The 17978-nt window shown below is 36.3% G+C and overlaps 3 protein-coding genes and 1 long non-coding RNA gene across 6 annotated transcripts in view; 1 reads left to right on the forward strand and 3 right to left on the reverse strand.

Annotated features, from left to right (window-relative positions):
- The window catches only part of LOC127949455 (zinc finger protein 664), an 80593-nt gene that overhangs the window by 56376 nt on the left and 6239 nt on the right, over window positions 1-17978 (reverse strand). The gene's annotated exons all lie outside the window — the stretch shown is intronic.
- Window positions 1-17978, reverse strand: part of LOC127949471 (zinc finger protein 501) — a 167043-nt gene that overhangs the window by 24703 nt on the left and 124362 nt on the right. The window lies entirely within an intron of this gene.
- LOC127949565 (uncharacterized) lies at window positions 2839-10596 on the forward strand. Of its 3 annotated transcripts, XR_008152310.1 has the most exons (7): window positions 2845-2960; window positions 3060-3110; window positions 3363-3533; window positions 3677-3802; window positions 5799-6010; window positions 8311-8391; window positions 9660-10596. It is a non-coding gene; the product is annotated as an uncharacterized LOC127949565 (long non-coding RNA). The 3 variants fall into 3 exon arrangements; XR_008152309.1 differs by lacking the exon at window positions 3060-3110 and having other exon boundaries at window positions 2839-2960; XR_008152311.1 differs by lacking the exon at window positions 3060-3110 and having other exon boundaries at window positions 2839-2960; window positions 5799-5999.
- LOC127949529 (zinc finger and SCAN domain-containing protein 31) overlaps window positions 12206-17978 on the reverse strand; it is a 47850-nt gene continuing 42077 nt past the window's right edge. Inside the window, exons 3-4 of the mRNA XM_052546982.1 lie at window positions 14997-15363; window positions 12206-12555 (exon numbers count right to left, since the gene is read on the reverse strand). Coding sequence (XP_052402942.1) covers window positions 12206-12555; window positions 14997-15363 — 717 coding nt within the window. The remainder of the gene's footprint in view (window positions 12556-14996; window positions 15364-17978) is intronic.

Consider the following 17978-nt stretch of genomic DNA (forward strand, 5'->3'; position numbering starts at 1 on the left):
ATTAAATTTGTTTTAATAAAGACCAATACAGACTTGTAATGGAACCATCAGAACCATTACAAAACCAACAGAAACCATTAAATTTGTTTTAATAAAGACCAATACAAACTTGTAATGGAACCATCAGAACCATTACAAAACCAACAGAAACCATTAAATTTGTTTTAATAAAGACCAATACAAACTTTTAATGGAACCATCAGAACCATTACAAAACCAACAGAAACCATTACATTTGTTTTAATAAAGACCAATACAAACTTGTAATGGAACCATCAGAACCAATACAAAACTGTGATGGAAACCATTATGTGCAAATCGTGACCAATACAAACTTGTAATGGAAACCAATACAAACCAATAAATCCTAATGGAATATGCCCAAAACACACTACGTAATGGAAACCATTTGGTAATGGTTTTAATGGTTAATTGCTGATGGTTTGTAATGGTTTTGTAATGGAAACCATTAGAATTTCTGTAATGGTTTCTATTGTTTTTTTCAGCAGGGGTGACACTGAAAAAGTACTAGTAATACAGTCTGTGGGCAGCTGAAGAGTCTGGCTCATTTTCAAATAATGTTACCGTTAACTTTTTGAGCCAACGGTCACGGTAGCGATTTTTTTTTAACATTGATGTTAACGCCTTAATGCGTTTTCAGAAGTTTCTCGGAGGGAAAATGTAAAAGCGGGTTATTAAAGAGAAGTCCTGACTGCTTTTTCACCGTGTTTTTCACTCTTTTACAGGCTTTCAGAAATAATCCGGTGAAATAATATGGTGAGCTATTGTTGCTGTTGCTTCTGAACTACAAAATGATTTTTACATTTATTATTGAATGAGACTGTACATTATAAATGTAATGCTTTAACTCTAGATGTTTGTTTGTGTAAATGCTGTGTGTGCTGTGAGTCCTGCGCGAGCGGGGAGCAGAGTTGCCATGGAAACGGGGCATCAACACAAAAACCGTTGCTGACAAGCAGTAATCTCCGTCTCTCGCTGCGGTTTACACTGTTTTAGGTAAGTTTAGTCGCTAAAATCACACAAATATTATATACAAATGTTCCTGACACGTTTCTTGCTTGTTATTGACATGTTTCAATTAGATTTATTTTATAGAAACGGTTTAGTGTCTTCGGAAATGTCCGTTATCATTTTAGCAGTTTTCAGGTAGGCTAACTATATAGATTAGCCGTGTTTCCACTATCGAGCTAGGACCGGGCGTGCTAGTGCGTGCCAGGGCCAGTCGCGTTTCCACTGTCACTTCCGGGGCTTGATCGTGCCTCGCCGGGGCTTCCTCGGGGCCAACGGCCAGGTTTTTTCGGCCCGACGAAATCCTTGGGCCAAAGCGGGCCAGCTGGGGCTAGAGGAGGGGTTACGAACAAAGGCGGAGTTTCTCCGTGTCTGGAGAGCGTCAGCGCGGATCATTTCAGAAAGAAAACAACTTTAACACCAGCATTAAAGACTTTTTAAAATCAGTTGAGCTCAAAACTCACTCTTAGTCAGCAGCGAGTGTTTGAAATAACTTGATCCGATGTGGATTACAATCACTAAACAAGGCAGAAATATTTATAAGCGATGTAAAAGACTATGCACGATAAACATTAACATTAGCCTACCATGGTAAATATGACCGCTTGGAGAAATCAGACGTCAGCATCTTATTCTCTATCACAATTGTGTATTTATTAAGTAACATTTTATCTGTCGTCTTGTTTCGTGAGTTTAGCTCCACGTTATATCATCAAAATATAATAATGATTTTTGTTTGGGAGCTTTTATAAAAATAGAGAGTCTGCGCTGTGGATCATTTCAGAAAGATAGCCGCTATAACGCAAGCATTAAACGCTTTATTTAAATAAGTTGAGCTCAAAACTCACTTTCAGTCAGCAGCGAGTGTTTGAAATAACTTGATCCAATGTGGATTATAATCACCATACAGGGCAGAAATATTTATAAGCGATGTAAAAGACTATGCACGCTGGGCATTAACATTAAACATGGAAAATATGACCGCTTGAAGAAATCAGACGTCAGCTTCTTATTCTCTATCACAATCGTGTATTTACTAACTTATATTATCTATCACAAGCCTCGTCTCGAGAGTTTAGTTCATGTTGCCTATTATAAAAATATAATAATGTTTTTGTTCGGGATCCTTTATAAAAATAAAGATATCATTCATTCTTAATGTGACGTATAGGCCACTGTGACTACAAATAAACAGAAACAGACTCTACTGAATAAGCAGGCTATTTTCATAAGCGTTAAAAATAAATAAATAAAATATAAAGTGGATTTATGTGCGATTAATTTTGAGTCTTGATAAATAAAATCATTATGATCAGTATCACTTATTCTATAGTTAAAACATCCATGCTTTTGAAATTGAATATATAACAAAGCATGCAAACAAACGGCCGCTTTTATCATGTTCGTTTTGTGATCGCGCATGTTCCAGTGACTTATTTCTTAGTTTTCTGATAACTTCTCTTTGTTAGTGAAATTATGAGGTTGCATGACGTCGTTCTGAGAGGCGTGTAAAGGGCGTGTTTTAGTGACGTGAAGCGGCGCTTCAAGCTCCACTGTGGAAACCCTGCGCTACTCTGGCCTCGGTGCTACTGGCCCGAGGCTATGAGCCCCGCCCGGCCCGCTTTAAGCCCTGGCACGCACTGGCCCGACAGTGGAAATGCGGCTATTGAGCTCTTGTTGATGAAACTCTGGGCTTTTAATCAAATCTTCGATTTGATTAAAACAAAATGATATTTAAATTAATTATTGAATAAGACTGTACTTTATAAATGTAATTTTTTAACTCTAGATGTTTGTTTGTGTAAATGCTGTGTGCGCGTTAGTCCTGCTCAATCGGGGAGCAGAGTTGCCATGGAAACGGGGCGTCAACACAAAAACCGTTACTGGCAAGCAGTAATCTCCGTCTCTCGCTGCAGTTTACACTGTTTTGGGTAAGTTTAGTCGCTAAAATCACACAAATATTACATACAAATGTTCCTGACACGTTTCTTGCTTGTTATTGACATGTTTCAATTAAATTTATTTTATAGAAACGGTTTAGTTTCTTCGAAAAAGTCCGTTAGCATCTTAGCAGTTTTCAGGTAGGCTAACTATATAGATTGAGCTCTTGTTGATGAAACTCAGGGCTTTTAATCAAATCTTCGTGTGTGTATGAGATATTTTGATGGCACTTTGAATGTTTTGCTGGTGATTTGTCAGTATGTTATTGGAAAAGGCTGATTTACTGAATCGATGACGTCACACTGAGAGTGTAATCGGCTGAAATCAAGTTCACATTAGTTTCGATATTTCATGATAAACAGATATTAATACAAATTGTTCTGTGATTTCAGGAGGACAGAAAGAAACTCTACAGAACAGAAGTGAAGCTCCAAGATTTCAACATTTCTGAAGGGAGATTCTGACTTAGAAATACAGGTGACCTGAAGAAGCTCATGAAAAACATGAATATGCCTTTTTCAGAATACATTTCACCAATTTTAAGAAGTCCCTGACATCATAACGTGAGTCACACTCAACCTAAAACTAAAAATATAGATTGTGTTATTTTAAGATTATATTTTTAGTAGTAGAATATGTATATTACATGTTATTATAATTGTTATGTATTATTCTGTCTTTTATCTCCATTTCACCTCTACTCTAGCTTGTTTCCTTCTAATGAACCTGGAACTGCAGAGTAAATATTGTTGACTCTGTGTCAGATTGCTTGTTTTGTTCCTGGATTCTTCAGTGATGACGATCAGAGTCTGAGTGAACCTGCTGTCAGACAGTGAGTACCGTGAGGTTTCAGTCAGGGCCTTCAGTAAACAACAGTTAGATACCTGTACACATCTTACACATCTGTTACAGCTAACGCAGCCGTATGTGTAAAGGTGCGGTCACACTAGCCTTTGAACGTGCAAAATTATTTCGGACGCCGCTGCGAATATGGGCGGGAGCAAGATATAACGGTTTCCCCTTATCACAACATGGGTTAATCTGTGCTTTTACTGTGTCTTTGGCGATGGCGTCGAAAGCGTCTTATTATATTGCACTCTGTCTCTCTCTCTCTCTATAAATATACACACTAAACAATAAAAAAAATATAGAACGTGTCCTCTTTCAAATGTGCCATCTGTTCCTGTTTCCATTGACACTGCGAACCATGCAGCTTCTTTTTTAATTATCTTTTAAATATGTATTATATAAAATAGGATGCTGCGCTACGGCTAAAATTAGCACTTCATTTTTAAATTTCTGTACAGAGAGGTCACGCAGTGACGTATCATTCATCTACTGGTCCCACGACTTCACGTGATGCGAATTCGCAGGTCAAGGTTCACCAAACTTGAACTTTCGAATGCAGCGAAATGCGAAAATTTTCGCATGAGCCTGGGTTTCCGGTCTGACGCATTCGCATGCGTATGAATGGAAGTCAGTGGAACGAAAAGTGCAGTGTGACCGCCCCTTAATGCACATATTATGCCCCACACAGGCTCTCAACAACAATGACGGGGCTGATCAACAACTTCAGCAGTAGGCTAGATTAGTGTGGGTTAAAGGGATAGTTCACCCCAAAAATGAAAATTTGCTGTTAATTTACTTTCCCTCAGGTCATCCAAGGTGTGGGTGACTTTTTGGTAACAATTTATAATAAAGTTCATATGTAAGTCACTTTTAAGTGAGTAGTTAATGATGAACTAATCATTTACAAAACATTCATAAGCGCTTAATAAGTGACATACTAATAATTTGTGTACTTTTTGTAAATTCATTTTAAAAGTCATTTACAAGTAATTCGATTATGATTAACTAATTATTTACAAAACATGACTGTGTTCATTGAAATAAATGATGTTAATATTTTTATCTATGTTCTGTAGATTAAGTTATAAATAATTTACAAGTGACATGAATATACATTCACTAATGATTAATATGATATGATTTACACATCTTTCATAAGCAATCTTAAAAAAAATAAAATCACGAAAAAAATCAAACAGATCCTTAATTTTTAATAGTAACTAGTTAAAACAGATCCTTAATTTTTAATAGTTACTAGTTAATATATTATGAATCACTTATAAATCATTGAAATGTCAACATTGTACTATTATCTCAATAAACAGTATAAATCATTTACAAAGCTTTCTGCACCCCCCAATCTAAGGTGTAAACTACTCATCAGTTGTAAATGTTTTACAAACTTTGTGGTTTTCAGTTGTGTGTGCGTATGTGTATATATATATATATATATATATATATATATATATATATATATATATATATATATATATATATATATATACACACACACCAACACACACATACACACAATCAACCAACCTGTAACAGGAAAGTTTACATTTACAACTGATGAGTAGTTTGCACTTTAGATTGTGGGTGCAGAAAGCTTTGTAAGTTATTTATAACTTAATCTACAGAACATAGATAAAAATATTAACATCACTTATTAATCATCTATGAACACAGTCATGTTTTGTAAATTATTAGTTTACCATTAGCTAATTACTTTTATTACATGGCTCTGTGGGTACTTGATTCTGATTGGTCAGTTGCGACATTCCGATGCATGTTGTCCCTGGATAAAAACCTGTAAAATGTAATAACACAGGCTCATCCGGGTAACAGCAGTTGGTGCTGTACTCTTGCTTTAACTATTTGTTTTTGTTGGTGGAAGCTGTGCATTTGTTTAGCTAATAAATTATAAAAACTGTGTACAACAGTTGTGTACAATTGTTTAATTATGTCATCCTGGTTAGGGTTGGCCTGATTGACGATGCCATCATCCATCGCCGATAGCTGATAGACATCACGATGCTGCGCTGGCAAACAGCGTCATCAGCTCCAGTATCTCGCGCGTGCATCTGTTGTCATGCGACAGAGAAGTCACGTTCTATAGACAGTTTCTATGGACAGTTGTGAACGTGCTGACAGCTGGTTGCCCAGGCTATGGATTAAAGGTAATACTGTTGTAAGTAGTGTTCATTTTCTCCTAAATACCGATCATTTCGCTTCATTAGACCTCAGTGTATCACCAGTAGCCACCGGTATTGATTTGGTCTTTTTTTTTTCTGGACATCCACACACCACCACAGTATTATCAACTAGAGATCGACCGATAGTGGATTTTTCCAATACTGATAGCTAGTTTGGACCACACTGGCCGATACCGATTTATAAACCAATAGTTTTTAAAATGAATACTGAACAAAATAGATACTGAATGAGAGCAGCGATCTGCGGTCGCGCTGTGGGTTCCCGGGTTTGTGTCCATTCTCGGACCATTCCATGTATTTCCACTGTAGAAAAGGTTGTTCGGAGCCGAAACTGACTTCTTTCATATTTGTCGACCAATATACAGAAAACTACATCAGTATATCATCATAAACACAAACTTTTTTGTCTTACATGAATGTAAACAGATGAGAAAGAAAACACACACGTACAGTATTTTTGTTTAAAGAGACAACAGCCTAATAAATGCGCTGTCTGTCATTAATGTTAATCAAAGAACAAAAGAAACAAAAGAAAATAATTCACTGATCTCGACTGAATATATTTAATAACTTTGATTAATCTTTATTTTATTTATAAAAAGAAAACTATGCAGTGTTTTTAAACTTTTAATTACAGTTTCTGTACCTGAAATTTTGTTTAGTTGTATTTAGGATATTGCTAATTGATTTGTTTGTTCATATCTTACTACTGACTGGTTACTTGTCTTTAACACTTTAATATTTTTATTAATTAATTGTTTTTGCTATGGTATTTTTTTTTTTTAAGCACAGGCAAAATTCCTCTTGCAGTGTTTTGTAAGCTGCTGATTTTTGCTCGTGTTATTCAGCTGTAACAGAATGCTTTGTAAAAAGACGGAAACATGTTTGACATCTAAATGTTTGACTTAATTTTTTTATATTGGATTTTTTATCTTATTGGAATCGAAACCAGGAATCGATAAGCAGAATCGGAATTGGAATCGATAAAATTCAAACGATACCCAACCCTACACACCGAATGCATCACATTTTATTTGCTGCTATTTTAGAACAGTGCATGATTATCTAATCATGTGCAGCTTCTTTGAGAAGTGACAGTTATCACACACACCGGATGCGTCACATTCAATACAAGCAGCGGTCTAAAACTGTTTATTTAATCACCAAACGGACATAAGTTTGCTTCAGGAATGAACTATGTGGCATATGTGTTTAAAGTTCAGTGTTAAAAAAAAAAAGAGCAAACGGAAAGAAAACGCGCAATCTGTATTACAGCTTTCTATATGAAGCATACAGACTGTATTAGAACCACAGAAAGACCAACGTTTTGCTGTAAAATGCACAGTACATAATTTATAGCCTAGGGTGAAGTCATTATGTAAATTTACAATGATTTGAGATTAATATAATGTTATTTAATAGAAAACTATGTGAACGGCTGCATTTAAACTCGCGTTTGAAGTTTCCCACTCTGTGCAGCGCACAGTGTCACATGGCAAAACAAACGCAACACGGAAAATTATCTCCATGGATTTTGCAGATAACCGATAGTTCTACAAATCAACTATTGGTGCCGATTAACCAGCAAAACCAATGAATCGGTCGACCTCTGTTATAACAATGTGCATGATACGATACTCATCAAATAATAAAGAACTCTTTTCATGTCCCTTGACTCAGATTAAAAAGTAATCACGACCAACAAAATAACTTGTGCTTGGTGTTAACTGTTAGCCACTCATAGCACTCGTAGTTGCAATCTTTGAAATGGTGCATAAAAATGTTGCTGGCCTTCAGTTTAGGTGTAGGTCTTCCTTTCTCAGTTGTAGGTCTTCATTTCTCAGTTATTCTCTTTTTTTCTGCAAACTAGCACCTTAAAAAAGCATTTTAGTAGATTGGCAACCAGGTCTGTAGGCTGTATTTTCTTTTCATTTAATTTCACTTTCGTACTTTGGAAATCCCTGACTAAAAGGGCAGTCTAACGCTGGGGGTAGCACTGGGCACGTCTCTAGACCCAGAGGGTGTGCTGTCATTGAATGTCAAAATTTGATTGGCTGATGATTCTGTCACTAATGCTTGTAACAAATCAGATGTGACTTCTTTCAACAAAGGGGTAGCACAATCTGTAGTGCTGGCCATAGACTTTTTGTAATGTAGGATATTCCAGGTCAACCTCAACTAAACTAATCACAAGCAATTTGTGAACATTAGACAAATGTAAATGATAACTAAATAGTCTTTAAAAGCTTTTTTCACACAATTTTGTTTTTTATAGGGCCAGCAGAGCCCTGCTCACCCTGTCAGCCCACCGCTGCTGTCAGACAACATCTCCAAGATGCTATAAACTGCAGGACCAGTAAGTACAATCTTGAACATACACAACTGTATCATAAGTTTGGGAAGGTATGGTTTTTTGTCTTTTATGGCAACCACAGTTTAATTTATGAAATGAATACAATTCACTACAATTTAAAATAATAGTTTTCTATTTGAATATATTTAGAGAAGTCATTTATTCCTGTGATGGTAAAGCTGGATTTTCAGCATCATTACTCCAGTCTTCAAGTGTCACATGATCTTCAGAAATCATTCTTATATTCTGATTTGCTTCTGAAGAAACATTTCTGACTATTATCAGTGTTGAAAACCGCTGTGTTCCTTCACTTTTTCAGGATTCTTTGATGAATAGAGTTTTAAAACAGTACAGTGTTTGAAACAGAAATGTCTGTTTTAACTTTTGATAATTGATAAGACAGTGATAATAATTGAAAATGTTTATTGAGCAGCAAATCAGAATGACTTCTGAAGGATCATGTGACACTGAAGACTGGAGTAATAAAAATTAGCTTAGATCACAGAAATAAATTACATTTCACAATATATTCACGTAGAAAACTGTTGTTAAATTGTAATATTTCACAATATTACAGTTTTTTTTACTTGCTTTTGATCAAATAAAGGCAGCCTTGGTGAGCAGAAGAGACTTTTCTCAAAGACGTAAAAAAAATTGTACTGACCCCAAACTTTTAACGGTAGTATAAATTACAAATATAATGTTCCACCTACTGAAATGTATATTCCATTCTAAAGAGATGCCTGTTCCACAAATATTACATTTACAGGGATCACGTGAAACACTTCATCAATAAACTGATTTTTGAGAGCATTAGTGGCAGTGTCGATTTTTGTTTATTGATTGGTGAATTGGAAGTGGATGTGCGTTTATTAAACCTACTTGTGATTAAATCAGATATATATATATATATATATATATATATATAGCAAAATAAGCTCAAATTGAGGCAGCAGCATCTATGGTGCATGGCCTGTAGTGAGGTCACTAAATTCTAACACCCAAGAATTTATCAAAGTCCACTAAAGGAAGCAAAACCTATTGGTATTTTACTTTGAAAATAGCCTTCCAAATAATATTTGGGGCTCGGACACACTTTTTTGTTGTTGTTTAAATTAAATTAAAATACATAGTTTAGTATTCACACAACACCTCTAATAACCATGCACTCCAGTTATATGTGATTAAATAAATAATATTTTGTCTGAAATAATATGAACAGCAGCAGCTATTCTAAACTTTCTCCTTTTTATTTCCTGTCTCTATCTCAGGATGGCCATCCCAAGGTTTCTAGAGATTACACCAGCTCCAGACTGAATCCAAACTTACTTGTGAAGACTTCAGATGACACCAACGCTCACAAAGACTACAGACGACAACTGTGCATGAACACACAAAACATTGGACACACAAAACAAATATTATCCTTATTTTGCCTATAAGGGTAAATTTGATGATTTTCAAACTGCTTTATTGTAACGTCTCTTATATCTGTAAATGAACAATATTTACTCTCTGAGTTATGTGGACCTACATGTCCCCTTTTATTTGTAAGCATCACTTTAAAAATGTTGAAAGATAATGTTAATGTTAACTGAATACAAAACTAGAGACTTGTTTAGTAAGATTTTATCAGAAAATATTTTTGAACTTTTATCATGCAATTTAAAACGTTTTAATTGCTTAATTAGTATTGTTTGCCTGGTTTTATTTTGTGTTTATGTAACTCTTTTTAAAAAGTTCTTGGCATAAAGTTCGCATGCGATGCTGACAGCACTGAACACATGACTTTTTATTATGAACTAGATGGTCTTCTCAGTGAGTCTCAGTCATCTCTGGCTTTTTAAACTGTAACCTTGAAACATGCATTTCCTGTAAACCTACTTTGAAATAAGTATTGTCAAAAGGTGCTATACTCATACAACATTTAACCATGCAAGGACTGTAGTAATGGTTATTTTTGTTTTTACTATGGGTTTACTGCAAAAGCTGTAGTAAAATCATGGTGATTGTAGTAAAACTATGGTTGATTTAGTTTTTTCTATGGTTTTACTGCAAAAGCTGTAGTAAAATCATGGTTAATTTTCAAAAGACTACAAATAATCCCGAATTATCCACTTTTGATCAAAGCATCTGGTAAATGTTAATGTATTTGTACATGTAATATGAAATAAATGAAAATATTAATAAAGTTGCATCTGTTCTTGAGAGTGGTGTGTATTGTTTTATTATAAACCAGCGGCGGTAGCCGCGGGTGGTCCGTAACGATGAGCAAAACGCCGGTGAACCGCGTCCACGCTGAGCGGCCGGGATGTATCGTCTCAGCATCGGCCGGAGAGCATTTCCGATCAGAGGCCGACGTCGCCGAGACATCTTGCCTATTAGCAAACGCTCCCTGAGCGATATCGTCCCGATGGAGTTTTGTAGGTCGGCTCGACATCGGCACAACGTATGTGTGCTGTCTGGGTAGTTGATGTTTTGATGAGTTGATGTTTTTCCAGAGCTTTTCTCGCAGTGAGGGCACTGATGCGGTCTCTCCTCGCTGTGTGTTAGTACGTTTCTTTAGAAGAGGAAAGTCTTATTTTTTGCAGAACACTAAAAGCTAATGCACACCTTAATGTTGCACTTTTAACTTCACACAGACTAGAGGAAGTGTTTCATGAAGTACATAATGGAGAACATGAACTTTGCAGATGATATACCAATCTGGTCGGTTTAAAAGATAAAAGATTGTATAGATATAGATACATTTATGAAACTGTGCTGTGATTTCAGAGTTTCACTGGTATTAAACCTTCGAGTTCAGTCACTCTTTATCGAGTAACTTAAACTTTATTGTGTATCATGTAGTACTCTCTATTCTAATTTTATTCTTTAAAAAAACTTACCCCTTTCAGACTAGGAATCTTTTAATTTACAAACTGCTTGTTTTCTTAGTCTTAATGATTTATTTTTTATAACCAAAAAACACTGTAAGGTGTTTTTTCCACAGCCTGGAAATAATTACATGAAGAAGCTATGATGATTCTGGAGCAGCGTGTTTCTTCTGGTGCATCAGAAAACTCCATTTAGAAGCGAATCTCATGCCACAGATGGAGCAGCAGTAAGGTTTCTCTCCTGTATGTATTCGTTCATGGATCTTCAGGTAACCTGCTCGAGCAAAAGCCTTGTCACAAAGTGAGCATTTAAAAGGTTTTTCTCCTGTATGAGTCCTCTTGTGCACTTTTAAGGCACTTAGCTTATAGAAACTTTTCCCACAATCACTACAAGGATAAGGTCTTTCTCCTGTGTGACTTCTCTGATGAACTTTGAAAGTATATGAACCAGCAAAGTTCTTCCCGCAGTCGGAGCACAGGTACGGTTTCTCTCCGGTGTGAATCCTCTCATGGCTTTTCAGATTATTCAAATGATAGAAACGTTTCTCACAGTGTGAACACTGATAACGTTTGTCAAAGTGTATTCTTCGGTGTGAGCGTAGAGAAGCTACGTTTGTAAAAGTTTTCCCACATTGACTGCATTGATGCGGTCTCTCATTGGTGTACATTAATAGATGGTTCTTCAGACTGATTGCATGTTTGAAGCTCTTCTCGCAGTGTGAACACTGATACGGTTTGTCATCTGAGTGTATTTCCTGGTGTTTCTTTAGATAAGCTAAGCTTACAAAAGGTTTTCCACATTCGTTGCACTGATGCGGTCTCTCATTGCTGTGTGTGAGTAGATGTCTCTTCAGATGAGATCCACAGGTGAAGCTCTTCTCACATTGAGGACACTTGTACGGTTTTTCACCTGTGTGGATTCTCATATGAAGAGAAAGTTCTCATTTGTTGCGGAAAAACTTGCTACATTTGTTGCACTGAAAAGACTTTTCGCTGTGTCCCCTAATATGAGCTCTCATATTATTAAGAGTGGTGAAGAAATCCTTCCCGCACTGTTCGCAGTGAAACTCCTTCTTCACGCTGTGCTCTTTTGAATGAATTGTTCTCTCTTTGAAGGTCGGAAAACTGATGTTGCAGATCTTGCAGGTGTCCTCTTTCTGTTCTTTGTGTTTTCTCTCAGGTCTCACTAACTGACTGTGTTTGCTCAATGTTTCTCCACACTCCCTCACTGTCCATAGCTCTTTGGATGTAGAGGCATTTTCTCTATGAGAAGATGAACCAGCGCTGTCATCTGAAAAGAACAAAAATTTGCATGAATTATCTAATTTCTACAACTGAATGATCAGACAAAATAAAACAAACTGTCTTAGTGCCAGTGTCAAAGCTGACGGGAACCCGGTGGGGGTTGGGTCATGTTGGGGGCCCCGCCATAAGACGATGTGGTGCGTTAAAAGAGGAATATCACGTAGCCATCTATTATAGCCAGAGATATTGTCCAAAGCATTAAATTGTGATTATTTATAGTATATTTGGTATTTCCAATTAATGTAGGCTTGTTACATTCTGGTTATTACTATTAGGTTACTTTTATTATTATTTAATTAATATTACAATTAATTGGGTCGCCAATCATTTCATAGAGCATCACCACATGACTGGGCTGTGTGGATAATAAAAGATTAAGCTATTAGCTTAGGGTACTCATTGAAAAGGTCTATTATAGCCTACAATGAATTATAGACCTAAAGCCTAAATAAGAATAACACTTCAGTCATCAGTGAAACTGAAGCAGCTTTATTTTAAGCTCCGACTTTCAAACCTGTTCCAACACGAAATATGTTTCTCGTATGATATCCACTGGCTCGCATTCATGTCTGTGGCACTGTGAAATATTACATGCTTGCAGGTCCAAATCCCATTCTCAGTTCCTCAGATTGCCAGAATCTACAACAAATGCTGCTCCATGTGTATGTATTGCACCATGGGCGTGTTCAAACTTGTATAACTGGGTCTGAACAAAAATAGCAGCTGGGTTTATTGGAAATGTACATTCATTCTCTGCCAGTTGGTGGCACTTTTGGAATGGCAGAAACACAGTGATTTCCCCAGTAATGGCTGTACACAAAGAACAATGTGCTCATAATAAAATTTATTATTTTGGGAAGCCGTGGCCTAGTGGTTAGAGAGTTTGACTCCTAACCCTAGGGTTGTGGGTTTGAGTCTCGGGTTGGCAATACCACAACTGAGGTGTCCTTGAGCAAGGCACCGAGACTTCAATTGTTCCCTGGGCGCCGCAGCAAAAATGGCTGCCCACTGCTCCAGGTGTATGTTCACTGCTGTAGGTGGGTTTGGGAACTTTCGATGGGTTAAATGCAGAGCACGAATTCTGAGTATGGGTCACCATACTTGGCTGTTTGTCACATCACTTTTTTTTTTTTTAAACACAACTTCCACGTTTTAACTTTGAAACATGCAGTGCTCCTTTTTATTCAATGAAATCACATTCTTTAGAAGTTTAAACATAAGTTTAAAAGTAACATTAACCAACATACTTCCTATTCCCCAAATTTAAGACATTTTAAAATGATAATTAAAGGGTTAGTTCACCCAAAACTGAAAATTATGTAATTAATTACTCACCCTTATGTCGTTCCAAATTGGGTAAGACCTTTGTTTATCTTCGGAACATCAAATAAGATATTTTTTTATTAAATCTGAGAGGTTTCTGACCCAGCATAGACAACAATGCAACCGAAATGTTCCCAGGCCCAGAAACATAGCAAGGTAAAGCAGTCCATGTGACATCAGCGATTCAACCATAAGTTTATAAAGCAGCGAGAATACTTTTTATGCACAAAGAAAACAATAATTACATAATCAGCATTGTTTACGTTCAGCATGGGTGCACTGTCTACTGAACTTAAACAATGCTAATTACGTTCTGGTGTACTCTCCAAAGTGGCAAAAGATGGTAACTCATGGAGAATTCCTGAATAAATTATGTTATTATTGATTTCTTTTAGCAAAAAAAGTATTCTTGTAGCTATGTAAAATTACAGTTGAATGTCTAATATATTATACTGATGTCCTTGCTACGTTTCTGGACCTAGGGACATTGGAGTTGTGCTGCTGTTTATGAAGGGTCAGAAAGTTCTTGGATTTAATAAAAAAATCTTAATTTGTGTTCTGAAGATGAACTAAGGTCTTATAGGTTTGGAACAACACAAGGGTGAGTGATTAATGACAGAATTTTAATTTTTTGGGGTGAACTAACCTTTTACGACTTCTGTTGTACAATTTAAGATTTTTTTTTTTTTTTTTAAATTTGATAACACTTAATTTAAGACTTTTAGGGCCCACGGAAACAACATCCATAAAATCTTTCAGAACTATAACCTCCTAAAACTTTCAGATTTTAATGATTCTCTGCTCATACTCTGGTTTGTGGTGGCAAAGTCATAATCCTCATCCTCATTCTGATGTTCATCCTCATCACTCAAATCAATTTTGACCCACACAATCAAATGCAATACCCCCAGCTGGAAAGAAATTCACCCGATCTGGCAAACTCTATATATTTTACATGTACAGCTCATTGTACTCCTTTCTCTGTGTCTCAAATTGGCAGAATTAACAACACATTCTGCTCCACATGAATTTAGGTCTATACATACATGATACTTATACATTTTGTTAATAATTCTTATCTGGTCATAAGAAGAAGAAACGTACCTGCAGGAACAATGTCATCATCCTCATCATTATTCTGTTCTTCCTCCTCCTCCTCCTCCTCTTCCTCATCAGTGTGTTGTTGTTGTTTCTCTGCAGTGGTTTCTTCTCCTCTGCTCTCGATCAGGTTCCTGCAGTCCACCAGTTTGACGGAGCACATCTTCAGCGGCGTCTGCAGCATCTGCTGTTCTCCAGCGTTACAGTCAGAGGTTTGATCAGTGGATTCATGATCCTGAGCGTCAGTATAACAGAGTAAAGTGAGGCTGAGCTCTGAGTCCTGTGTGTCTCTGGATCTCTGATCTCTGACGCTCCAGACTGAATCCTGAGCTTCTGTCCCATCAGTCTCACGCACCCAAACCTGCTCCACATCCTGACAAACACAATCAGTAATATATCTAGTGAGAGTATGATTAACAATAAGACATTGATTCACACAACTATCAGTCCATATTAGCAGCTAAAGATGAAATGAAGATCTGTTCAAACCTCTCTGTTCAGTTTGTCTCCTCTTTCTCTCAGCTTTGCCTCCAGTAAAGCCACCTCTTTCTTCAGCTGACAGATTTCTGTGATGAAATCCTCAATATCCAGCATGGACAGATCAGTTCCTACTGATTTACAGCAGACCACATCCACCTGCGCTTTCATGCTCAACAACTGAACACAAACACTTTGTGATAAAAGACGCATTTATAATTAATAGACACTGATTTATTTTAAACTCAAAATGATTATTTGACTGAACAAGAGCTGAACTACCTAGAACTGACTTCTTGTGAAGTAACTAGTTACATCATGTAATAGAATTACGTATCAAACTAGTTGATAATAAACACTTATTAAATGAAAATTACATATTACCACCACCACAAAACTTTTATTAAAGAAATTTGTAAAGTGTTGCTCATAAGAATCATGGATTCAACTGAAAAATGTAGGCCTGTATGTTAAATGTGTCTGGATGAAAGTAGCCTGTGTAAACGTAAAAGCCCTTGAGCATATATCCGAAAAGACAACATGTATGCATTTTTACTTGTATGTAATGAGACCAAAATTAATTCTGAATTAATAGTAATAATAATAATAATAATAATGATAACAAAAAAAAAAAATGTTATTTTCTTTTAAGTGTGTTAAATCTGTCATTGCAGCTTTTTAAATCGCGAATTTTGAAGGATGAAACAATAGTAAGCTACAGCAATAACACATGGATAAACAAAACGGACAACACTGAATGTACCGTACATGTGCTCCAGTCAGTTTTCGTTCTTTCTACAGTGGTTTTACCGGAAAACAAAGGAATGTTACAGCGCCTCCTGAAGTACGAGCGATCGAGATGAAGACAAGACGCTCCGGCAGATGTGTGGAGGTTTACTCAAAACCTAATTTCTCTTAATAAAAATGCACATGTATTCCATAGCGTTGTCAAGAGACAGACTGTATTTACGAAATTATTAAATAAATATATAAACGAATGTTAGTCAGTCACTCGGTAAATGGAATATAAATGACCGTTAATTTTTTAATTACGCGAGTTCGCGGTTTTCTGTGGAAGACGGGAGAAAAGGCGCGCAGAAGGATGTGTGCGTTATTTTTTGTAACATTTTTTTTCTTTCAGTTTTAGCTGTAGTGTTATTACAGAGAACATTTTTATTTGTATTTGAAAAGAAGGCTTCTCTGCTCTTTCTGTTGATATTCATGAATCCTGAATGTCAGTTTCCACACTTCATTCAGCAGGACAATTTTACTGTAATAACACAAATTTCTAGCAGCACAGCCTGTAATGATTCATGAAGGATCATGTTTAGTCAAATATAAAACAGTGAATTTTGTACTGAAATAAAATTTCACAATATTAATGATTTAGTACTTTTACTATAAAAGAAGAAATAAAGCAAATCAACTACAAATACATGCTATCAGAGACAAAAATTAATTAAACTTGCATTCTTAACTGCAATTAGTTACACTGACAATCTTGGTTTAGATTTTTATTTTTACAACCACAAATAATGTTCCTATAACTTTTTTTTTTTTTTTTGACAAAAAAACGAATTAAGAGGGATGGACTGGGAGTAAAAAGTGGCCCTGGATTTCCTCCCAAATAGGTCCATCATAACTACAAACAATCACTATACTATCTCACAATATTACAGCAATCATATTGCATTTATGGCAAATAACATCACAAAGCCCATGGTGCCCCTCTGACAAAAACGATAGAAACCATCACAGAAATTTAAATGATTTCCACTACAAATAACATTACAAACTATCAACATTTAAAGGTCCCATTTTGCGTACTTTTTTGAATCTTTGATTGTGTTTACAGTGTGCAATATAACATGTGTTCATGTTTCGCGTGTAAAAAAACACAGTAGGCCTATTTTTCCACACAATTCACCTATCTGTATACCGCTGTTTTCACTGTCATAAAAACAGGCTGATGACTTCCTTGTTCTATGAATTCCCTCCTACAGAAATACGTAACGAGTTCTGATTGGGCCAGCCATTCCTGTGTTGTGATTCGACAGCAGCTGAGCACATGCTGCCCTCCTGGAAACGCGATTGGGCTAGTTTTGGACAAGTTTTGAGAAGCAAGAGGGCAGGAGCATGTGCTGGAGATGTTTAAATAATAAAATACTTAATACTTAAATAATAAAATACACTTACCGGTTGTGGTCCATAAACAACGCATTCTCCAGACAAAGAGGGAACTGCTCCATCTTTTAAGAATAATCTTTGTGCGAATCCGGCATTAAACTGATTGAGACTGAGGAAGCTGTCCTCAGCAAAATGTGCTGCACATAGTTTTACATGTAGATTATCATTTTCGGGAACCGAGTTAAACATAAATTGTTACCATCGATCTCTAAGTACAGCGTGAAGCCCAAACAAAGATAATTGGACTCCGAGATGAAAATAACAGCGTTTCGATGACATGGCGACAAACAAAAACGCAGCTCTTCCTTTTTGTGAATTCACGTG

This window comes from Carassius gibelio, chromosome B1, assembly GCF_023724105.1.
Source record: "Carassius gibelio isolate Cgi1373 ecotype wild population from Czech Republic chromosome B1, carGib1.2-hapl.c, whole genome shotgun sequence".
Lineage (NCBI taxonomy): Eukaryota > Metazoa > Chordata > Actinopteri > Cypriniformes > Cyprinidae > Carassius > Carassius gibelio.